Genomic DNA, 25,749 nt, shown 5'->3' with positions numbered 1-25,749 from the left:
TGCAAGAGTTTTTAGCCGTTGCAGTCACATTAATTTTAATATAATTTAATCAATTATATATTTAACATGTCTTCTTCAATTCCTAATTGCAAATTTCAAGTTATTTTCGGAAATCATCGTGCTGGACTATCCTTTTATAAAAAAATATAGAGAATTTGATATCATACATTCTACTTCTATAAATTATGTACTCTTAGGTCCTGTTCTGGTGGCTCGTTTGTATACATTTTGTCGCAACTTTTTCCTTTCATTACAATTTTCAAGGTGCTGGTTTGTTCCCGAATTTTCTATGATCGGTAACAAATTTTACGGCCGAAATTAATAACAGTTGAACTATGGAAACAACTAAACAAAAGAGTCGTGTAAAGCAGGGAGCGGGAAACGTATCGGTGTAATTTTGTTTGCTCAAAAGTGGTTAATAAATAATCGTAGTAGTCTATGAATAATCTTACATTATTTGTTTAATTAAAACTACTACATTAGTTGAAATGACACTCGTTTGACAGCGTCCTATGACAAGGGGATTCCTACGTTTAGATTTCTTAAAAAAGAATATACGTCCTAGTATCCCTTGGTCAAATATGTGAACTCTACATTAATTTTCGGTGTACATATTGGCTTAATATTGAGATGGCTCTACCAAATCCTATTCGTAAATTGGACCCCACTGTCGTCAACCGAATTGCAGCGGGCGAGGTCATTCAGAGACCAGCAAACGCACTGAAGGAAATGCTTGAAAATAGGTTGGCATGTGGTAGAAGTAACATTTTCTTATTTTATTGGTTATTCACATCATTACTGTGATATTCTGATTATTTTATAGCCTGGATGCGAATGCGACCAACATCCAAATCAGCGCAAAAAATGGTGGAATGAAATTATTGCAAATTGTTGATAATGGTTCCGGAATAAGAAAGGAAGATTTAGAAATAGTTTGTGAGCGATTTACAACCAGTAAACTCAGAAAGTTTGAAGATTTGACGAGTATTGCCACTTACGGGTTCAGAGGAGAAGGACTGGCGAGTATAAGTCACGTAGCGCACCTTACTATCATAACGAAAACTGGCGATTCTCAGTGTGCTTTTAAGTACATATCTTAATGAGTTTTTTCAATTTGTTACAACCAGTAATTCTTGTGCTAATATGTCCCTTTTTATTGTAACAGGGTTAGCTATCTCGATGGCAAAATGAAGGCCCCACCGAAGCCCTGTGCAGGCAATCAAGGAACTCAAATCATCGTTGAGGATTTGTTTTACAACTTGGGTACTCGAAGAAAAGCATTGAAAACAACTTACGAAGAGTATGCAAAAATAGCAGATGTAGTTGGAAGCTATGCTGTGCACAATTCAAAGGTTGGCTTTTCTTTGAAGAAAATTGGAGAATCTTCAGCCTGCATTCGAACCCAGCCCAATTCATCATGTGTGGATAACATATGTTCCATATTTGGGAATAGTGTTTCAAGGTGAGAGAATGAATGAAGTATTCTCACAGCATGCTTCCGTAAGAATCTTGAGTAAGTTAACCGTCAAGTGACTTAATAAGAGCCGGTGCAGTTACAGTGTTGGGAGATTCCTTTGAGCCATAAAACGCCCTTGAAATTTTCTTCTTCGGGTGCAAGTAGTTTAACAGTATTTTATTTCTTCTTTGTTCTAAGATTTATGGACTGCAACTGGCGAGATATACCTTCTTAGTATTTCATTAAGGTTCAGCATCACGCTCCACATTGAATGACCACATTCTACTATATAGTTTTGGCGACTTTTGTATTCCACCTTGAGATATATTGTAAAAATTCTCTCATCGTAAAAAAGAAAGCAAATAAATTAACGTGACAACGGAGAATATTTATGAGTACCTACTGGAATATCCGTTCAAATTCTGGGCGATTTCAGTGTAAACTAACTCTAGTTAATCCGAAACAATCGAGGGTAGATACAACTTCTTTTAATGGATAATTTTTAATGTGCGCAGTGGATTTTTAGTCGTGGGAACTTCATTAAGTGGAAGTTCTTGAACTGTTGTCAAATGGAGTTTTTAATAATTTTATGTTGCACCTAAGTTCTCTCTGAAATGTCCTCAATTTTTTCAACAGGGAGTTGCTTGATTTGGAAATGAAAAATGATCAACTGTGTTTCAAGATTCATGGCCAAATTACAAATGCCAATTACTCTACCAGGAAACTTATATTTTTACTTTTTATTAACAACCGTTTAGTGGATTCAGTTGGTAAGTATGTGTTCATTTTGTAATTTTAAGGATGAAATAAAGGTATTAACTAACCATGAAAGCCCATTTATATCAAACTCCAATGGTTTCAATCTCGGATATTGGGATAAACTTTTCCAGAGCCAATGACACTGTTCAAAATGAACACATAGTACCTAAAATAAATTGTTCAGTTTTATCTACACCTATAATTAAATCTTAAATCGCTGTTTTTTTTCAAATCTCATTACTACTCAATTCAGAATTTAAGATGTTTGCGAAGTCGCAAATTACTGATAGTTGAACGAAACCTTCTTGTTAAAAATATGGTATGTTGAACTTGAGTAAATGAAATTGATGTAATGATGATATCAGGATACTGTTGTTAGTGATGAATTATTTCGTTTTCTATGCTGCATGTATTAAAAATATGACATTTACTATTTAGACCAATCAATTGTTTGAAACACATTGTCAAGTTAAATAACATTTCAATGGGCTATCTTGGTGAGTGCAAAATTATTTTTCAACAAGCATGCCACAAATTATTTAAGCAGTGGAAATGTGTCCATCCATAAGAGCCGACGATCTGTGTCACTCCCTTGTTTTTCCATCAAAAACATCTCCTCTTAGGAAGAGTAAAATTTCCATTCTAATGGTGAAATATACTGAAGAGTAGTTGCCTGGTTCTTTTGAAATGAGTTTGTCGAAGAGGGAACTGGGAGTGAAACGGATGGAGTGTATGGAATGAAGGTTTAATTAGAAATTGGGCAGCAAGGATCTGCAACACCCAGGACTGAATTGACCAAAAGTTGCTTGGATGCATTAGTTGATTGAGGTTGTTTCTATGCTGAATTTCACCCATGGTTGATCAGGCTGGAGTCATGCTTTGCGCAATTAACCTTGTAGGGGGAGAATTGGCTTGCAGCTTGGGTAGCCATTTCCATGTAGGCATATCTTCCCCATTTCTTTTGACTTTGTAGGCATCCGCAAGATTGTGGACCAGGCTTACAGCAATTATTTGCCCAAGGGTGGTCATCCCTTCATTTACCTGAGTCTGGAAATCAACCCAAACAATGTTGATGTGAACGTTCACCCAACGAAGCATGAGGTGCACTTCCTGCACGAGGAAGAAATAACGGAGAAGATACGAGAAGCCATTGAGATGCGCCTCCTCAACTGCAACACTTCACGGGTCTTTTACACCCAGGTATCGTGCACTGCACCATGGAGGCCACTGACATTAAATGACAGTATGTGAATTTCGGGGCATCTGTCATAGAAATGGGGAATCAATCTATTGCCCATCTTAGAATTAATTCTGCATATATTTTGACAATTGGTTGAAGTGGAAATCCATTTTCATTAATAATATTATTTTCAGAAAAAAAGCATTCCATAGAAAATGAATTTTTCATGTAGTACTTCTTGCTTGGCGGCTCATTCTTGCCCTCTGAAGCATCATATAATCAATAGTGCTAAATTGTAGAAAAATCAATTGTTCTAAATCACAATAATCTTTGGGATACTAATACTTGGACATTTACCCTCTCCAAAAATCCTATTGTTGTTACGTGTTATCGGTCCAAGAGTTGGTCCAATGAGAACAATCCAACTTATTCTGCTCTCAGCCATTGTCTTCACTCCTGTATTCACCCGCTGGTGTCTCCTGTCACTTGCTTGTCGTAGTTCATCCTTTGGCCTTCCATCGTTGTTCCTCCCCACTCTTTCCTTTAAAGGTGGTCTTCATTGTTTAATTTACTGTGCTGTGTTATGTGTCCCATTGGTCTCCTTCCCCTTGTAATTGCCCTCCATAAGGTTCACCCTCTCCACCCACCATTCAAAAGTACTTCACCATTTGGTACTCTGTCTGCCCTTTTTATTTCCATCATTCTTTGGGAGCAACGCGTACATTTTCCAATGTTATTTTCTCTGCTTCTCCTGCCCTCCCTATCTCAGACCGTTATAAATGTGAACTCAATATATGTTTTATCAAATCACAGCATGACCTTCGCCACTGGTGGGGACAATGCTTTTTGCAGATTTTGTTGTCTGAACTCGCTGGCAGACAAATGACTCCAGAAACAAAGCAATGCATAACTTCGGTGACCTCAGAACCAATGAGTACGACTCTGTCCCAACCCACCAATATTTAAATATTAAGAAACGACCATTACTTTTCGAATATGCCTCATAGTACAATTTCAAATAATTTCATTTGGATCACTCATTATTACTAATTAGAGATATGGTATTTAATTGGCCTTTGGTATTTAATGTGTTATTATTATTATTATTATTATTATTATTATTATTACTTTTTATTTGCCCAGAGATCACAATACAAAAATACCAGGTGGGTGGTGTATGTACATGATATAAGGCACGTCAAATGAGGAGCAAAGACACAGGCTCCGTTAAAATACATAAAAGAAATGATGCTCATAGTTACATAAATGTTTGGCACAAACCCATGAACATTGGCTGTAACATGCACATGCTATATCAAATTCAGAAAAATCATTGATCATTAATATGAATCAGCTCATGACCATTGCTAGAAACTTAAAGTATGAACTTACTGGTTGGGAATATTGTTGAGATATTCATCAACCGAGTAAAACATATTGCGCTGTAGATATCTTTTTAATTTATGCCTGAATGCAGCAGTTCCCTTTGTATCCTTGATACTTTTGGGTAGTTTGTTTTACAATCTGATGCCCATTTCATTGGGCCTTAATTTCAATGCTTTAGTTCTTATATTCCCATAATGGAAGTCATTCCTGTCTCTGGTGCAATGATGATGATAGGCAGAGTTAAGAGAATAGTTGCCGATGTTATTTTTTATATATAGAATTAAAAACATAATGTAGATGCATGGGAGTGGTAGCAAATTTAATTCACGGAAAATAGGCCTTGATGGAGCATTGTGAGGTTTCCTGGTGATGATTCTAATAGCTTTCTTTCTTGTTGGTCTTAGATGTAGTGAATAAAATGCCTCATCTTTCTTCTTCAGCCAAAGACATATCTTCAACATTGGTATTGATACATTGGTAATATATCATTTATAAAAATGATAAACAAAATTGGACCACCCACATTCTTGGGGGAGCTACAGTTGTAATTTATACAGGCCTGATGTATAATTTGTTCTGTAATAGATTTAGCAAAACTGGTCTCTGTTAGTTAGGTAGTACCGTATCCAGCTTTAATATTTATGAAAGACTATTTGCTATCATATAGCTTACAAATATGAGCCGATGAAATATGCCAATATTTAAGCATAAAAAAATGACCCTTCATATTCAAATATGCCTTCTCACTACTTATATTACTACATATGAAAATCTGTGCAATGATGTTGAAATTTCAAGTCTCACTCAATTGAATGCCATCGTTTTCTGATATGCAGCATTGATATTTTACAACACATTGTTCTTATGAGTGGAGATAGTAATTATTTGTAATTGGTATTTGTAACTGTTTCACAGTTAAGTGAAACCACTTCTGTTCATGATATTTATAAAAAGGTTATTCTTTGAAAGTCACTAATCAAGCAATGACATTTATGTGCATCATGGGAAGGTGTCGCTTTGAGTTGACACTGTCTCATTCTTAAATGATAAATGATAATGTTTGACCCTTAACATCACAGGCACGCTTGCCCACAGTCCTCAAGCCTCCTTCGTCAATCACCAAGGACACCGAGAGCCGTAAGCCGAGTGAGGATCGATCGGCCGGTCCCTCAGAGGTTGCCCCATCAAGAATGGTGCGGACAGATTCATCACAGCAGAAGATGCAGAAATTCTTGTCCTCCGAATCAGCATCGCAGTCTCCGGCCAGGGACAAGAAAGCCTCAGAGAGTCACAGCGAGGCGACCGAAGGGGACAAGGAACAGGACAAGGGGAGAGATCTTGGAGAAAAGAAGAGTGGCTGGTACATTTCAATCCACATAAATGACTCTGGTGTACAGTTTTTTCCACCAGACAGTGGAAAAAATCATTAATGCAAGGACAGGGAGATGGGTGTTATAGAAAAACAAGAAAATTGTATACAAGATCATTAGGAAGATAGACAAGAGAAGGAAATGGAAGAATGTAAACACAGAATCAGGTAGGAGGAAATAAATGATGAACTGAGGTGGGAAATGAATTGGGCAAAGGAATTGTGGTGTAGCTCAGTGCGAGGACATGAAGAGTTTACAAAGGAAGGGTGAAATTGGGTCATCGTACTTGAAGGTGAAAGATCTATCTGGAAGTAAGAAGGGAAAATCCATGTACACTAATAGGATTCGGCATGAGAATCATTGGTTGTGCCAGGAGACATTTGAGAGAGATGGGAAGAATGCTTAGAGGATCTACATGTATGGTTAAGATACTAGGCCAGCAAGTTTAAAAATAGAAAGAGAAATATGATGCAGATGGGGATAGCTTAGTATCAGGCATACTTGATTTTGAGATAAGAAGGCATAAAGGGTGATGGATAAATTCCCTTGGAACTGCTCAAGGGTTTAAAAAAACATTTTATGGGCTAAATGGTAGCATTTTTCAGGAAGGAATATGGCCTGAAAATTTCATCAAATGTGTTAGTTCCTTTCTTAAAAGAGGGAGAAGCAGATGAGGACTTGAGAGCAATAAATTTGATTTCATATGCAGGAAAAGAGGTATTTGGGATCATCAATAAGAGAATGGAAAGTAGGGCTAATGATTACTTGGAAATTATCAGTTTGGCTCCAGGAAGGGGAGAGGTATGCCCCACAGTTTGAGTTAATAGGTTTTATTGTATTTCTCTTAATTTACTCATTTGCTGGCATGTGGTGTCATTGATGACGTGGGAAATACAAAAAATAGTCCCAAAAATCGAAATGATATTTTTCACTTTAATTCACTTTAAAACTTAACTTAAAGGATCATGGGCATATGAGATGGTCCCGAATTTTGTAGGAAAGATAGTTGAAGTGCTCTTCTCTGAAAACATGGGACACTCTGGGCTTATTGGTTAAAAATAAATGCTGACCTTAGCCATCACATAAGATGCGGGATGATTTTCTGTTAACTTTTTTGACGAAATTGCTATTTTATGCACCGGAAAATTTGGCATAAGGGATTTGCCAACCCTGGGTCTGAACAAAATTTTCATTTCAGTCTCTAATTTCGTAATGTCTTCGTGAACAAATACAATGCATTCTGCTCATATCTTAACAAGCTCATTCCTCTTCTTCCTCCTTCCACACTGTCTATTGATTTTCTCGTAATGCATCATTGTTGGGGGAAAATAGGATCCTAGTCTTACCACTATGTCTGTCTTATTCCTCTCCTTCTTCTCATTCCCAAAGTGTGCCTATACTTATGGCTCCAAAGGCACTTACGCAAATTGCTCCATTTGGTGGATCAATGAAAGAGGTGTTATTTTTCCACAGAATTCTAAAGACGTTATTTTTTCTTGTACTGTTGCAATAGGGTGTCTTGTCTGTGAAGTGTTTGCGTTGAAAACTGAGAAACTTCAGGGAAATTGGGGGATCAAGATGGTGCGGGGGCTAACGTACTGGCTTCCCATCCAGAGGGCACGGGTTCGAATCCCGGCGGTGTTGAATATTTTTCAGTGGTATCTCGATCCCTACTTGAGGTGCTTTGTGGAGGGCACTTTGAGTGAGTACGCCGTCCGTCGGATGGGACGTTAAGCTGCGGACCCCTTGGCGCCTTTCGTTAAAGAGTAGGCTAATGCCGACGCCGGGTTTCTCTCCACCCTTCATCCTTTCCCATCCATCCCTAATGGCGCAAATGACCTTAGCTGTCGGTCGCCTCCCCTTATTACTACTACTACTTCAGGGAAATTGAAGATTAAATTCGTGCCTTCCTATGCCCATGTGTCTCTTTTTATTTGTCGTTGTGCTGTTGTTTCCCAGGAAGGAGGTCAACCTGTACAGCATTCTCACGCTCCGGAAGGCAATTGAGGACAGTTGCCACTCTGGACTAAGGGGGCTGTTGAAGGACCACTCGTTTGTCGGCTGTGTGTCTCGGGACAAGGCATTGGTGCAGCACCACACGAGTCTCTACCTCTGCAACACGTCGAAGCTGTGGTGAGTGGTTCCGTCACCTTCCACTGCCCCATTCAGTTGAGTTCTCGCACCATGAGAAGCAGAGCGAGGTCTGAGGGGACGTTGGGAAAACATTTGTGAAATCAAGGTTGGGGAAAAATGTTTCCAAGGTGAATTTTCATGCCATATGAATTAAATATGTGACAGGATTATAACAAATAATATAAGCAATGATCATGTGTTTCTACTATCGGGTGGAAGAAAAGGTTATTAGGATTTTAATGCGTATCACAGAAAAATTTGAACTATTTTAACTTCACATATAAGGTTTCCTATATTAACATTTTCATCTAATCATTTCCATCTTCTGCTTTATTTTTAATGTTTTAATTTTATTTTGACTTTTTTAAAGCAATATAAGTCAGTATTATAATTTATAGTAATGTTTAAATGAGCTCAGTCATTGGGCATAGCCACATTGGTGCTCCGGCTCCCATTAGATCACCGAAATTAAGCAATGTTGGGCCCAGCTTGGAAATTGGGTACATTTAGTGACTTCTACATCTTTGATGGTGGTGCTCTTGTCTCCTGTCTGCATGCGGTGGGCAGGTTGGCACAATGGAACAAGAGGTCACTGTCAAAGGACCCCTTCACGAACAACCGAGGACCATCAATAACTAGGACATTATTTTATGTGATCTAAAATGCTATTTGTAACAGAAAAAACAAAAGCAAAATCAGAGTAGACTGATTATATTAAAAAATATTCCTTGAGCTGTAAAAGGCTAAAAGAGGCCATAAGAAGCTCAATTTATCCCTTCCAACTATTAAGAATGCACCGGCAGATAAATTGAAGTTCCATTCCAAATTCCATTTTTGAATTATGGGAATGTAAATTTACCAGCAATTTACAACATTTTCTCACATCCCATACGATTTCCTATTTTCCGATGTATGCATGTGGAACCCCATGTATTTATATGATTTCGTTTTTATTTTTCCCCACATTTGCATCATTATGTGCTGGAATAACAAATTTTCCTATTCTAAAACAGTTACTCATGTACATCAGCCTTTTTAAAATAGACTTGTCTGAAATGATGAGGAATGAAAATGACTTTGACCCAAGCATGATGGAGTGGGAAAACAAGAATTGGTCATCGACAACTGGGATCATATGTACTGCCTTGACCCAGGAGAGATGAGGGCAGCCTGAAAACCTCTTGACCTCATCCATTGATGGCATCAATGCTCAGATGAATTATTTTCTCCCATGTTGGCACAACTGTATGAGATCTCAATTTCATGGACAATGTTTCTTGTTCACTCCATTATTTAAGCAATTATAAGGTCTGTTGTGTGCCTTCCACCAAAAGAACACCTCATTGTGAATGTCGTGGTGACATTGACTTCACCCAATATAACCAATCACCTGAATGATTAGAAAAGGTCAGGGAAGGATCAAGTCCTTGGACTCTAAGTGGGAGTGGTGTGATTGGTGCTGATCTTGCTATGAGCTGTTTTCCACTGCACAATGTGTGCATGGCTTGATGTACCAAAAACAAGTCCAAGATGCTACCACTGTTAGTGTCATTTATCTTCAATTTTATTTTACATAGCCTATCATTAAAGAAAAAGAAGTTAATGTACTGGGGAAATGGAGTTACCTCTTGTGATCAAGGGAGTACAAAAATGCAAAACCTATATTATTTGCTCACAAAACTTTTCAATTATGCAAACATTTAATAGTATAATATCTGAGGAATGATTCTGAAACAAATGATATCCTGGACCAAATCATGGATTTGACCTATTTTGTTTTATCCATACTGAAAACCATGCAGTCTCCCATGCCATTATGATGACATCTACCATATGTGAATATGATTATAAGATGAATAAAGTATATTATTATTATTATTGGCACATGGGAGATTACTTGGTTGGTCTACTGTTCCTATCCTCAAATTAAGTCAGATCTGAGCGATGTGGTTATAATACATATGGTTTATTATAAACTTCACAGCAATAAAATTGTTAATTAGCAGGAAGTTAAAACAACTGATTTGTATTTTTTGAAAGCATATGAAAAACATTGTGGCATATTTTCATGTGCCGTCAGGCTTAGTACTGGGTGAACTCTACCATCACCTACCAAACCGACCATCGGGTTGATAACTGTGTTTATGGTTTTTTTAAGTAAATATATTCATATTGGAAATGTAAATCCTAGACCATGAATCAGTTCTTTCCATTCAATTGCAGTGAGGAACTCTTCTACCAGATAATGATGTACCAGTTTGGGAACTTTGGCATGATCAAATTTTCTGTGAGTATTTAAGTTCTGTAATTGTGTTTTACTCGAGGTGATTGAAAATTCAGAATTAAAGTAGGTGCCCAAGTGACTTCGAAGGCTAGTTTGATCAGTGAAGGTGGCCTTGTGCACGTCCGTAGATCATGCTGTGTATGGAAAGACTTGGGCAGTGCCTCCCCAATCACTCTGGTGCAGCCTGCATGGTCAAAAGGGTGAATCCACGGAAATGTCACTTATCAGAGAGGGTGCAGCAGTGTCTCAGTTAGGTTTGATGTTGGCCCGTCTACTCGGGAGATGCCGGTGCTGCCTACCGCAGAGGGTTGCGACCAGTCTGCCCTCCTAGTTCTCATTCCCCTCCCACCTCCTCTACATTTTCCCCATCCATGGAAGGTGCTCATCTATGAAATGAGACTCAAATGCTGACCCCTACCCATGGACGCAAAGGGTAGGGGTCAGCTCTTCTCCCGTAAACTCCTATCCACCCAAAAATGCAGAAGCTATGCTGACCAAGAAGCTGATCATCCTGTTGCCATATTCACTATGTTACATTGATGAGGTTAGCCCAGGTTAGTTCGGCTAAAGAATTGAATTGATTTGTTGGTGACTGATAGATACGTTTTATATGATGAAATACGTGTTAAACATTCTTAAATTTATTGTGCAACACATTTAATTAGTAAGCTGTTGTTTTATAGAATTCAGTTCTAGCACACCAATGAATCTTATAATATCAGTGTTATCCCAAAATTAAGGTCTCAAAATTTTTTTAGAAATAGAAAGAAACGTTTGTTTTCTGTAATTGTTGCATTATTTTAAAGCTTGTACATTCTTATATTTTGATACATGATCTCCATATTTGGTTTATGCATTTGTGTATGTGCTGGGGAAGTTTGAGGAAGGTGGCAATGGGATCTTGTATGTCCACGTCATACCATGGGCATACGAGATACCATATTGGCACCATGCCATTGAGAAAGCATTGGACCACCTCTATCACTTCATCATCATTGCTGGAGCTGCTTCAAGCCAAATCTTCTTGAGGAAGAAGTGGTAGTCACTGGATGCCAAGTCTGAACTATGGTATGAGTGGGTGGTGATATCCCATCCAAATCGCTACAGGAGAGTGTTGGTTTGATGGGTTAAGTAAGGCGAGCATTGGCATAGAGAAGGCTTACACCTTGCGCAGTGTTCCTCTTCTCTGGTTTCATCTTAGTTGTTAAACCCTGTCGCTGCTGTGAACATACCTAGTATGTTCGCAAGGTATATTGCTTTGAATGGTAATGATTGAAATTATGCTCATCTGAATAAATTAATAAAATTTTCCATTACATTAGTATTGAATCTAGATTATTTTTATTATTTAGAATTTTTTAAATTATTTTGGGATTAATAAAAGTTACTGAGACATGACACCCTCCCCTTACACCAGCTGTTAGGAGTAGTTTTCATGAAAGTGAGCCATAGCCAAAGGGTTACAGTGTCTTAAAGCATTTGTTGTGGTAGGAGGAGCCATGAAGCTCGTCGATAAACCCCACTTCAATCCCAAAGCACAGCTGCCAGGATTTTGTCAGCAGACTGTGTTTGTAATAATTTACGCTGCTTGGGTAGAAAGGAATGCCAAAACTCACGCGATGGCTGTTTGGTCTCGCGTGTGGAGTGGAATGTGCAGATTTCATTACCCATAAAACAAGCAGCAATGGTGAGGTGAAAGATGAGGTCCAATGCTTCCTCAGCAACATGGCATTGAGCTGTTATGACGAGACGAGGGCGTGCAAAAACTGCCCAAAGAGCCTCCAAAAATCCATCACCCGAAATGGCACACGTGGAAAAATAGAGGAACATTGAAGCTTTCAAGTGATGTGTCAATGATTGAAAATAAACGTTTCTTTATATTTCTAAAAAAAATTGGGGGCCTCAACTTTGGGATTACCCTTGATAGTACAGACAAAGGCCCTGGCCACCCACAACTTGTCTCAGGTAGTAAATTTATAAATTTTAAGAGGAAAAACCAAATATCAGTGTCTTGATTCAGTATTTTGACATCTTAAACACGTTTAGAATGACATTTTGATTCAATTTTTTCTGGCTCAACCTTGTGGAAATTCATTTTAATGAAATTAAGAATACAAAGTAACTTTCCACTGTTCTTTATTAGCGTACAACCGGTTTCAACGCTCAGATCAGATGACACTTGAGCGTTGAAACCGGTTGTACGCTAATAAAGGACAGTGGAAAGTTACTTTGTATTCTTAATGACATTTTGATGTTTAAGTTGTGGACAGTGATTTGTGTGTCCAGAAACTCTGGAAAATCATCATGGTTGAGTGGATGTGCTGGGACGGGTCTCAATGGCATTGATGGATAGATGAATAGAGATCTTTATTTGGGCAAAATTGAGACCAAATGGTCCCTTCTTCCATTCAACCCATTATCGTATATATTAGCCATAAAATTTATAATTACATCCATACACTAAAATACATTGAGGCAGAATTGATGCCCCCAGACATTACAATGTTGAGCTTCCTGGTACCAGGATTCGTATACTCTTCCTCTCTCTCTGCATCCATCAGAATTGCATTCATTATTGAATTTTCTTCTTCATCTCTTTCCATTAATCTTTCCTAATATTCTGCATGAAGCCCACCCTTAAGATATATCTCACTCAGCCTTTCTTCCTTGTTCTTTCACCCGTTGATACACCTCATTCCTCTCCAGTCTTTTTCAGTGCCTCCTCTGTCATTGTCAAGTTAGTTAGTCCCACTTATCCTCTATATCCTTTGTCGCGACCACATCTCAAAGCTTATTATAAACTTTTCATCTTTTGAAGGAGTATGTGAAATCTAGTGCACTTGTTGTAAATCTCACATTTGCCAATCAATGGGGGAGCAATGCAGGCGACATCAAAGTGAAAATAATGAATGGCATCATCATCAAATAAACAATTCTGCCTCTCACCAATCGCCAGGTCATCTGAACCAGGGCACTGCAAAGAATTCGACTTGGCAAGCGTGTGGGTGTGGGAATATTGCTATTTTCCTAGAATCATCAGAGAACTGCTGAAAATAAGGATGGATGCGGAGACTTTTAATGGTTGGACAAATATACACTTTAGTTGACATGGAAATGTAAAATGTCCTAGAAGTCCTAAAAGAGTCTTAGTGCTAATATGCAGTGGACTTGTAGCAAATACCCGTTGAGCTTTTGCTATAAAATTTCAGAGTACATGTAAAGAAGTGGGATTTTATTTTTTATAGTCGTATGGGAAAAGATTATTAGTGATGATTTTACTCGCTGCATGCCTACACCACTGTGAGCACTCAATGTGTGCATTTGCTTAGTGCAAACATTGCAATAACAACCATGTTACTTTGTATGAAAAAGAGTTAATGTTAAACATGAAACAGAAAACAGGACACACCGCTTGATGTTTTGACAGTCTTCCTCAGAAGTGTAAGTAATAGTGCTCTCGGGTGAGATGAGGGAGATGGGAGGGGGGTAAACGAGAGGATTGTTGATAGTGGTAATTTGTGAAATGATAATATGAGGTACTTGGAGGATTTTTATTATTATGTAACCTACCGGTTGTGGTAGGTTTTTGGATGGGCAAAAGTACCAAATAAATATTTTGTGACTCCAAATCAAACACAAAATCCAGCATCCTACTCTATATCAGGTCCCTCTTCATCTCTGAGTACTTCCTTCCTCCCTACATCTGGTCCAACATCCCTATCCTGTTCCTTCCCTTTCCTTTACGTTTACCTAACATTCTCCCCTCAATTACAGTCTTCAACATCCCGCTGCCGGTCAATACCTCCTCCAACCATTTTTCCTGCCTACTTGGAGGATTAAGGGAATTTAGAAATTAGTCGCTAGTAATTTGATGAAAGATGAGGTTTATAAAAATGTTGGCATGGTGACTGGGCAGAAGAGGTTTTGGCAGATGCTGGGAGGGAGGGTGCCGTGTTGATTGTGGGGGATGCATGGCAAGACTGCCAAAATAGTAACTAGTTGTCCATATTTACAGTTAATATTGGAGACACTATTAAATCATAGACAAGCACGATTAAGATACAGAGATATTTTACATTTCAGCAGTTGTGCCACCATCAACATATACTCCAAAAGTCTGTGTGCTCAACAATTTAAACATTTTCCAAAATGTATTATTTATGACTGTTTCCTGCTAATGAATTAAAAACTGGAAAGCGAAAGAAAAAAAATCTTTTTGAATGCCCTTGTCTTTTGTTTGATGAATAAGAAATTAATATTCCAAATGTTTTGATTTAAATCACATGGAAGCTAATTACTATTATTTTATTTTAAAAGACAAATATATTTTACTCCTTGAGATATGTGTGTTTCTTTCCCACAACTGATTTAACTTGAGGCTGAATATTAGACATTAAAGAATCATTTATCAATTATAAATATTATACAACCTAGCCAAGACTTAACAACTGCTACAGCTGAAATGCTTTGATTATATAGTAATGAAAAGTGAAATAGTATTTAGGCGTAATAGGTCCTTGCAGCTATTTACAGGAAACTCCCTTTCCAGAGAACTGTGGAACATTGGGAATGACATTCGCCATTGTTCATTAATCTGCACCCCTTGAATCAACAATGAAGAGTCATATTTGGAATTAGCGTTTTTGATGTACCTTACTCCACTTGACACTTGGGAATATCCAGCCAGTTGGCGTTCATTTTTTTTCTCCTGATTCTGGGTCAATTAAAAATAAAATCATTGGACGTACAAAGTCCTCCATATGTCTTGTCATCATGCTCATTATTTACCCTTTTCATAATTCTCATGATTAATTAATTGTTGTTCTGTGAGAGAGTGGTACAGTAGTGAGTATCATCCCACTCACAGCCCCACCCTTGGCCGTCATCAATCCATGCTCTTGGTTGCCAGGAGCCGGTTCCCCTCTACGACCTGGGGCTCATGGCGATCCAGAGCAAGTCATCAGGGTGGACAGAGGCGGATGGCTCACAGACGTCTCTGGCTGAGTTCATCTCTTGCTTCCTCTCCTCCAAGTCCGCCATGCTGCTTGACTACTTCTCCATCAGCATCGACCCTGACGGTGCCCTTCTCCAGGGTATCCCCATCCTGATTGGTGAGAGCAGAGATTCAGTTTCTCTAATTATGATAATCTTTAACCTTTACAATCTTTATTCAACATCAAAGACTTGCGGCATTTGCCAGTATAGATGTCATGAAAAGAAAATAAATACATGCATTCATTACCCTGGTGAAGAGATACTCGTGTATTATAATTTTGCTCTTCCAGTTCCAAATGTCTACTTAAAGAATACAAGGGGTTTGAAATCAACCAATCCTCAATTACAATTTTGAACCTATTATAGCTAGTCTGTCTTGTAGTATGGGGAAGTTTGTTCTAAAATTTTAAGGCAAGGTTATCCGATTAGTTGAATGTTTTGGACAGTCTGCATTGGATAATGTCAAATATATTTCTGGAGCTTGTATTATGGCTTTGTATATTGCCTCTTAATGCATAGTTATATTCATTATCTTTTACATGAATGGTTAATGTATGGTTAATTGTATGTTAAAGACCATCATCACTCTTAGCCGGGCAAATAGTGAACGGCACTAATCATGATGGCCAGAGGTGGTTGATGGTGGAAATAGTTCAAGTCTCGGGTCGGGATGAAAGTAACTCGATGATTAGTAAACTTTTCAGAGGCACATTTACATGATATTAATATTTGAGCAAAGACATGTTGATTCCATGCTACACTATAACTCAAGGATTATGGATCTTAAATATGCTAACGAGTTGCTGCTAGGGTATTTGGCAGTGGGTATTCAGTTGAAAGATTGTGAAAGGAGTGTCTTAAGAATGCTACTAGTGATATGTTGTGGCATTGCGTGGGGCATGTAGGCCAATGCAACTTAGCACAGGTATGACCTTTGGCTGAGTGTAATGTGTAACTGTATAATTTATTATTTAGGTCTCTATATTTTCCCAATGATGAACATTTCTGGTTTGAGATTATTTTATTTGCTCATCTAAATAGGTGGCTGTTTATGATTTAATTATCTTCTCTGACAAATGTTTTGAATAATTGATCGCGACAGTTTTCAACTTGACTTATCAAGTGGAAAAGTGCTTCGATCAGTTATTCATTATGTTCGACTTCCACCACATCACGCCTGAAGCTACTCAATTTGAACATGCGTAATGAATGAAAAAAATCCACATGCCATCTGTAATTGACTCTGACATCTTGAACTCGAATGGCACTGACGGGAGCGTTGAAACGGAGTCTTTTGCTTGCAGACGGTTTCTTCCCGAGGATGGAGGATTTGCCGCTGTGGGTGCTTCGGCTGGCGACGGAGGTGGAGTGGGGGGAAGAGAAGATGTGCTTTGAGACGCTCTGCCGCGAGACAGCCAAGTTCTATGCCCTAAACTTTGCCTCTCACCTGCCTGACAATGACAGTGACAACGAAGACGATGACGGGGATGAATCCGGTGACCCAGAGAAGAGGAATGGCAGTGACGGAGAATCACAGGTAACAAAAATGCATAATAATAATATAATAATGGTAATTATGGCAGAGGACATTTCAAGAACGGGCATTGTGCAAAATACAGTTAAACCCTATATTTGCATTGTCGGAATTTACGTTTTCACACTGTTTACAACAATTTTGTCAGGTCTCATGTAATTTCCTATTATTCCAAAGTATGGGAACCCCTGTTTTTACATGATTTCGTTTTCAGTTTTCCCGCTATTTGTGTCAATATGTGCCAAAGTAAAAATGTTTTGACCTTGTTTCGTAGGTATACATGTTAAAAAGAAGAGAGGGAGAAGTAATGTGGATGTTTTTAGGGAGTAATTTAAATATGGTGGGATAGCACTCGTGAAAGTGCCACAGTGTTGGAAATTTGACGTGCTTAGCAATAGAATACAAAAAAGGGTATAAAGCAAAGAATAAAAGTATTTTTAAACACGAGAAATCTCTCTTTAATTTTATTACTCAATGGTAAATGGTTATCAAATTAAAGTCACATAGATCCTGGCCCCTAATCTATCATGTCAGATTGAAAGGTCTAACATTTATATTATTTCATATTATCACTTCATATGTTTTAGTTTTATAATGTTATAGAAAGATGTCACCAGAGAAATAAATTACATTTATTATGCAAAGTCCTTACTGGCCATTTATAAATCTACTTTAGAAAGAAGAGGATCCCGTAATAAATTACCATAAGATCTCTTGAAGTATAATGAACTATAAGAGCATAGACAGAGTAGCCACTCATTGAGGAAAATGTGCGGAAATACTCACCTTCTCACATTTGTGGAAAAAGGATGATTTGAATGGAAAGGAAAAAGTTGTGAGTGAGTGGCTGCTTCGATGCTACATTTTCAAAATATTGAGACTAACTGTCTCTTCAGGCGGACAGAAGACTTAGTTGATTTTTTAAACCAAAGTATGTAATTTGGACACACAGAATTTTCTGTCCCAAAACTAAACAAAAGAATTATGTTATAACATTTTCCATTTTGGAAAAATGGAAACTGAAAATAAATGTTAAGAAAACTAAAGCTATGATAGTTCCTAGAGACAGGACAGAACCACCTTAAGGGGTATCAAGGATAAGCCAAGTAGAAGGGTTCTGCCACCTTGGGAGTGTGATTACAAGTCACAATGGATTCACCTCTGCGGTGGAAAGAAGGATAGCCTTGGCGAAGAAGGCATTTGAGAATAAAAATAATCGTTTTGGAATCAAAAACACATGAAATTGGAAAGTAGAAAATCCTTTGCAAAAACGTTTACATGGAGTGCGTTATTACAGGGTTGCAAAAGTTGGACATTGGGAAAGAGGGAAAAGGCTCTGGTTGGAAGTAATGGAAATGTGGATTTGGAGGAGGATAGAACACAGAACAAGATAAACGGACAAAAAAAGCAACATGGAAGTGTTGAGAGAAATAAAAAGAGGAAAGGAATCTAATGATAGAGATAATAATAGAGAAATAAAATTTGTTGAACATGTTCTGAGACATGACAAGTTCCTGAAAATGTAATGGAGGGGAAAATAAAAGGAGAAAAAAAGGAAGAGGAAGGCCAAGAAAGAAATTTATAGGTGATGTAAAAAGTACTATGAGAGTAACATCATACGATGAACTGAAAAGAACGGCAATGGAGAGAGAGACAGCCTTTAGAAGATGATTTTCCAAAGGAAGATGTACAAGCATATTCTTATTTGTGGGTCGCGGTAGTCCAGGGGGTAGAGGGTTGGACTGCTGACCAGAGGGGCCCAGGTTCCATTCCTGGGTAAGGCACTCTGGTCACCTACAGCTTAACCCAAGCTATGTGATTTTCCGGGAACCAGATCTTCCTGGGAAACCATAACTGGCACAGGGGAAGGAACTGGCCCCCCTACCCTGATGTGAGAATTTCACACGCCGTCGGGCTTAGTACTGGGTGAACTCTACCATCACCTACTAAACCAACCTTCGGGTTGATTACTGTGTTAATGGTTTTTTTACACTTATTTATGAACCATCTTATGTCATGTCATCTGTGTACATCTTTTTATTTTGATTTCACTGTACCCTTAAGAAATTGATGCAAGAACCTAATGAAACACTGTTGTCAATTTCAGGGTAGGATGGTCTTATATGGAAAGCATTTTACCCCATCCTATGGAATTCCCAATACATCTACTATGTATTTCACCAACCCGACAACAAAATGGTCATGAAGCCGATCCATCGTGATAACTCCAATAAAACATGCATTTGCCAAACACCTATAAAGTACAGGGAATCCATTCATCATTTCCCTCTGTGCTTGGGGTTGTTGAAATTTACCCATTGCAACAATTGTTCCTGCAGTCTGCAATAGTACGCAGAGCGCCCAGAGAGCCTTTTCCTTCTGAATTTACATCCAGGAGCCTTTGATTCACTACGTAAAGCTCTGGAGTTTTCTGGCAAAGGTCTGTTACGTTCACACCATATATTTGACATGAATTGTGCATCACACCCTGGCATCAGTGCATGTAATTACATCACTGTCAGCACTCATGACTTCACCAGACACTTATATCACAAAAACTCCTCCTAAACCACAATAAGCAACCACTTATTGCAGTAAAGTTCTCTACATGTAAGTGTTTGGCAAGATTTTTTGCTGCATCTTGAATTTCAGTGCCATGAATTCCTGCACCGTTGGGGTGATCACTGCTGCACGTACCACCAAAGAGTGCCATCTTCCAGCTTTTCATTTCCGGTAACCTTAGGTGTTTTCCTAGTCTTACAGTTGATATTCTGGGTGTTAACATCAAACCCAATAGCAAATAACTTGATTTTGTCCTTGTTATTTCTGGGATCAGACAGACTGTTTAGCCATACAATTTGGAGATCACACTTTTTTTGGAGTTTTTCAACTTTGTCTTTTGTATTACGGAAGATGTTCTGCAATTGCGTTGATTTTTAAACTGTAACAATACCGAAATTTGAGAAATACCTTCTCAAGTTTAGGGAAATATCAACAACCAGTTATGATTATTTCCTCCACTGTACTGCTTGGTCCTTAAAACTGCCGTAGATTTGTCTCGTGGTGTATTTGTTCAATTTTTTCTCTACAGTCTATTTATCAGATCAACCAGATACTGGTTACTGATAGAAATTTGCTACATTATTAAGAGTTCTCTTTCACGATTTTCTGTTGACATCGGATATGCATATTCGATGTCACCATATATATGCAGATATATATACTCATTCAAATGGAAATAGATGTGACACCAAAGAGGTGGGGAAGGTGGAATCGAGCAGATCTCAAGTGCAAACATGTGTTCGTCCTTCATGTGTCCCTATCCCTTATATCTATTTCCATGTGAATGAGTATATGTTTGCCGTATGGTGGGTTTTCATGCTTGAATTGTGTATTTGGCCAATGTGGCTCGTCTCCTTCTTCTGGCTTTGTGTGCCACAAAACGTACCGTTCCTTTATGACATTGTATGATTGCTTTGCTTACTACCCTTTCTCCTTTGGTGGGTGAAACAGCTCCCCAACGCCATCTCCTGGCCGAAGAATATGGGCAGTTGGTTGCCTAAACTTCCCTAAGCAGATTTTAGTGTAAATTACGTTTCCTTGACAGCTTCAAGTGGCTGGAGCATCGGCCCAGTAAGTCGAAAGATCTGGTGTTCTAGTCCCGGTCAAGAAAATATTTTTGCGCTTGTGATCTGCTCAATTCCCCACCTCTCCTGTGATTGCCCTTTGTATGTGTCCCTATCCCTTTCCATGTGAATGTGTATACATATGTGTTTATATTATATATGTATGTATATATATATATATATATATATATATATATATATATATATATATATATATATATATATATATATATATATATTTATATATATGTGTATATATATATACACATATATATATATATATATATACACACACACACATATATATATATACACATATATATATATATATATATATATATATATATATATATATATATATATATATATATATATATATATATATATATATATACACAAATATATGTATATATATACTCATACATATATATACACACACATATATATATATGTATGTATATATGTATATATCTATATATATAAAGGAGAGTGTTTGTTTGTATGTATGTAATTTGTTTACTTTTTTGCTGTCATAGAAACAGCATTTTTCCAACTATGCCAGCAGGATACCTTTGCAGGAACACTATTGTATTCAGAATTGCCGAGATATTATACGTGGAATACATCAAGGAAAGTCTTTTGTAGAAGAAAAATGGGCAACTTTGATCCTGAGAATAATATTTATTCATGTGATGCATTGAGCAGAGTCTACACAGTCCATCCTAACAACGCCGAATGTTATTTTTTAAGAATGCTTCTACATACCATTAGAGGACCTCGCTCATTTGCAGAATTAAGAACGGTAAACGGAGAAATATGTGAGACATTCAGAGAAGCTTGCCAGAATTTAGGGTTGCTAGAAGGAGATCAACACTGGGATGACTCATTGCGAGAGGCCAGTTTGATTTCTCTTCCAGGACAAATCCGAATTTTGTTTGCCATCATAATAACCTCCTGTAATCTATCTAACCCAAAAACATTATGGGAAAAATATAAAGAATCAATGAGTGAGGATATACTGGCTAAAGTTCGAAGTGAAAATCCTACATTGGATATTACGTTTAACTCCGACATTTTTAATAAAACTTTGATTATTTTGGAGGAAAAGTGTATCACCATGGTTAACAAGACTTTAGTGGAACTCGGTCTTTTTGCACCTGTACAAGATCAACAGGGTGTATTTTATCCAGATTATATACGTGAAACTAGCTACAATGTCTTAGACTTAGAAGCATATATCGAGGATAAAAAGCCACTTCTTAATGAAGATCAGAAATTCGCGTACGAACAATAATGGATCAAGTAGATAAACAAGAAGGAGGTATCATTTTTCTTGATGCTGCTGGTGGCACGGGAAAAACATTTTTAATTAATTTAGTTCTCGCTGAAATCAGGGTTCATGGAGAAATTGCTCTAGCCGTTGCATCTTCAGGTATTGCAGCGACATTAATGGAAGGAGGAAGAACAGCCCACTCTGCCCTTAAGTTGCCACATAATATTTCCCGACAAGAAAATCCCACATGTCATATAAATAAAACAAGCGGCCAGGCACAAGTTCTTATAGAATGTAAATTGATAGTATGGGATGAGTGTACGATGGCTCATAAAAAATCTCTTGAGGCCCTCAACGCAACACTTCAAGATCTTAGAGGAAACTGCAGTTTAATGGTAGGAGCTCTGGTACTCCTGTGTGGAGACTTAACTCTGCCTGTCATTCCAAAATTGACTCCAGCCGATGAAATTTATGCCTGTTTAAAACATTCTGTTCTATGGAATCATGTCCAAGAAATTAGCCTTAAACAAAACATGCGAATCCTCTTAAGAGATGGGAATGCTCAAAATTTTGCAAATAAACTTTTGGAGATTGGAGAAGATAGATTAGTTATTGAAGCATCTGGTATGATAAAATTGTCATCAAATTTATGTGTATCGGTGAAAACTGTCCGCGACATGATACGAGCAGTCTATCCTAACGTTAATCAAAATTATAAAAATTTAGAATGGTTTCGAGAAAGAGCCATTCTTGCTCCTAAGAACGATGATGTTAATGAAATTAACAAGAAGATACTAGCCATGCTGCCAGGAGACGTGATTGAATATAAATCGGTTGATACCGTAGTGGATGCTGACGAAGCCGTCAATTATCCAACGGAATTCCTAAATTCACTTGATCCAGCTGGATTGCCACAACATCGCCTTATACTTAAAGTAGGATCTCCAATCATTTTATTGCGAAATTTAGATCCACCAAAACTCTGCAATGGGACACGATTGTGTGTGACAAAATTGATGAAAAATATAATCCAGGCAGTCATTTTAACTCGAAAAGGAAAAGGTGAAATAAATTTTATTCCACGGATACCTCTAATCCCAACTGATCTTCCCTTCAACTTTAAAAGATTATAGTTTCCAGTCCGGCTAGCTTTTTCAATTACCATTAATAAATCACAGGGACAGTCTTTAAAGTTTTGTGGTGTTGATCTAAGATCGCCATGTTTTAGCCACGGGCAACTTTATGTTGCTTGCTCCAGAGTAGGTTCGCCTAAAAATTTATATATTCTTTCTCCTGGATATGAAACAAAAAATGTAGTTTATAAACAGGTGTTAAATAAAAAAGATTCTTAAATTTGTATGAAGTAGTGTATTATTGTACTTTATAATTTGTTGTTTTTATTTATGTAGTTTATTTATATTACTGTTTCTCCCTAACCCGTGCAAAGCCGGGTATTCAGCTAGTATATATATATATATATGTGTGTATGTATGTATGTATATATGTATATATATATATATGTATATATATATATATACATACACACACACACGTACCTGTATGGGTTTAATTTCTTTGCCTGATGGTGCTGCACCATAGTGAAACCTGAGTCCCATTACACTTTATTTTAACGTGGAATTACAAAGTTTTATTTCGACAGTATTCATCGTGGAACAATACTGCAAAGTTACAACTGAAATGATTAATTTGATTTGTGAGTTACTAAGGAGTTTTGGAGATAGAATATGTATATTTTTTGCCATCTTATGATGAATTAATTTTACAAATTTGAATGTTGTTGTGTTCAATTACCACTCTAAACTAGATATTTTTGTGTAATGTATAAATAAAAAATATGTATGCAGGAACAATCAAAAAGATTTGGGTTTTCACTGGAAAGACTATTGCTCTCAACTTAGTTTCACTGAACTGCAGCATCATCCGGACTGACTCTTCCTACGTGCATTACAGTGGATTTCCTTATCAGTATCAACCTCAAATATTTGTAAAAAATATACTTATATATTATTGGTTGTCAGTTAATTCCCATCAGGAAACAATGAGCTTCATTCACATTGCGTAAACTTCTGCGCTTATTGTTGAATACCAGCCTATTTGAGTGGTTTTATGTATATTCTTCCCAGCCAATGGACCACTTGAAGGGATCAGTGATGTGTATGACAAGGGCTTTGTGTTCAGTGACTGACTGGGTGCCTTTCCTCTTGTCTCCCTCAGAGTGCAGGGGGAGAGGTCAGAGATGAGAGGAGCATTGCGCAAGATGAGAGGACATCTGGTGGCAGGTCCAAGACATGGAGGCACATTGTGGAGCACGACATCTACTCATCTTTGCGCAAGACGCTGTTGCCCCCAAAGCACTTCTCAAAAGACGGCACCGTGTTGCAGGTTGCACATCTTCCAGACTTGTACAAGGTGTTTGAGAGGTGCTGATCAAGTCGTGCGCACCTCTCCCACCCATCCATTGTGCTCAGGCATTTCACCAGTCATTGCCACGTACGTGCAAGTTTGTCTGTATTGCCTACATGTGTTTAGAGGAAAAGACTGCCACCAGAATCCATTTACATATGTAGTCATGGCAGTACATAATTAGAGTATATTTAATGTTCATTTAAAAAGATGCACTATCAAAGTGAATCAATCTGTAAATTTTATTGGAGCTATGGCCACAAGATGACTCTTTTATCCATATTCCATCAATCTCAAATTATTTTCTGTCTGGTGGAACAATAGATGTATTGCCATCATGGAGCTGATATTTTCACCCAGGCCTTCAACATTAAAATAATAGCAGTTTCATTGGTAGCCAGTTGAAATATGAATGCAATCAAGTAGCCACTTTAAGGAAGTACCTTATATTACTACTTCACATAACTATGATCGTAAATGTCTCCAGTGTTAGTGACAAAGTGAGAGAGAACTTGTAGAAACGATGGTGTACCGGGCAACCTCTCGGAAGCTATCTTGCCTTTTGTGAACGCTCTTCCCTCTTAATAGATGTGATGGTTTTTGCAAAATGCTTACCATTGCCATGACCAGGAAAGTACATCTCATGTTGTGGCTATATTTGGATGTGTGAAAATATTTAGATAATAGACCTTTTGTGTGACTGCTGGAGGCAATTTTTTCAGCCTGAAAACATGTAAATAATAATATTTTATTTTTGTACATAACCCATGTTGTCACTTCATATCTAAATGAGGCAATGCTCAATGCAAAAATTTCATTCATTTCTCCCCAGAATCACCTTCCCAGGTGATAAGTTTCATATCCAAGTCTTTCCAAAGCCATTTCAAATTGCGTTCCCAAGATTTTATCTATTAAGTCATCTTCATCAACATTTTCAGATTTTCCCAGGTTGCTTGCCTCGGTACAATCCTTCTAAATGTAACTTTAGGGGACATTGAGGCATGAATCAGATTACAGTACATCACTTGGTCAATGTATGCTGGTTCTCTGGGCATAAGGTATTTTATTACTGATATTCCAATCTATCAGGCTAGGAAGCTTGGTTTTCCCTCAGAATCCATGTCCATGGTTCATTTTATAACCACGAGCAGTGAGGAAACTTTAAAAATTAGCGGCTCATTGTTGAATGCTTATCTAGTAACATTATTTATCTATCAAACAAGTAAAAGTCTTATTTTTGAGGGTTCTCCTTGGAATAAAAAATATTGATGTAAAATGAAATTATCAGCTAAACAAGGTGATGAATCCATTGCTAGTCCCTCTTCTTTG

The 25,749-nt window shown here is 37.7% G+C and overlaps 1 protein-coding gene across 1 annotated transcript; it reads left to right on the top strand.

Moving 5' to 3' along the window:
* Window positions 1-426: 426 nt before the first annotated feature.
* Window positions 427-25,231, top strand: Mlh1 (DNA mismatch repair ATPase Mlh1). Its single transcript, XM_071594871.1, has 11 exons — window positions 427-743; window positions 824-1,087; window positions 1,166-1,462; window positions 2,093-2,226; window positions 3,189-3,415; window positions 5,861-6,141; window positions 8,111-8,284; window positions 10,508-10,571; window positions 15,478-15,679; window positions 16,868-17,100; window positions 24,232-25,231. Exons 1-11 carry the CDS (start codon window positions 631-633, stop codon window positions 24,442-24,444), a joined length of 2,202 nt encoding a protein of 733 aa, XP_071450972.1. The 5' UTR covers window positions 427-630; the 3' UTR covers window positions 24,445-25,231.
* Window positions 25,232-25,749: the final 518 nt, after the last annotated feature.

The sequence above is a fragment of the Hetaerina americana genome, unplaced genomic scaffold (genome assembly GCF_022747635.1).
Source record: "Hetaerina americana unplaced genomic scaffold, ioHetAmer1.1.p SCAF_7, whole genome shotgun sequence".
NCBI classification, from domain to species: domain Eukaryota; kingdom Metazoa; phylum Arthropoda; class Insecta; order Odonata; family Calopterygidae; genus Hetaerina; species Hetaerina americana.
This window is presented reverse-complemented; position numbering and strand designations above follow the sequence as displayed.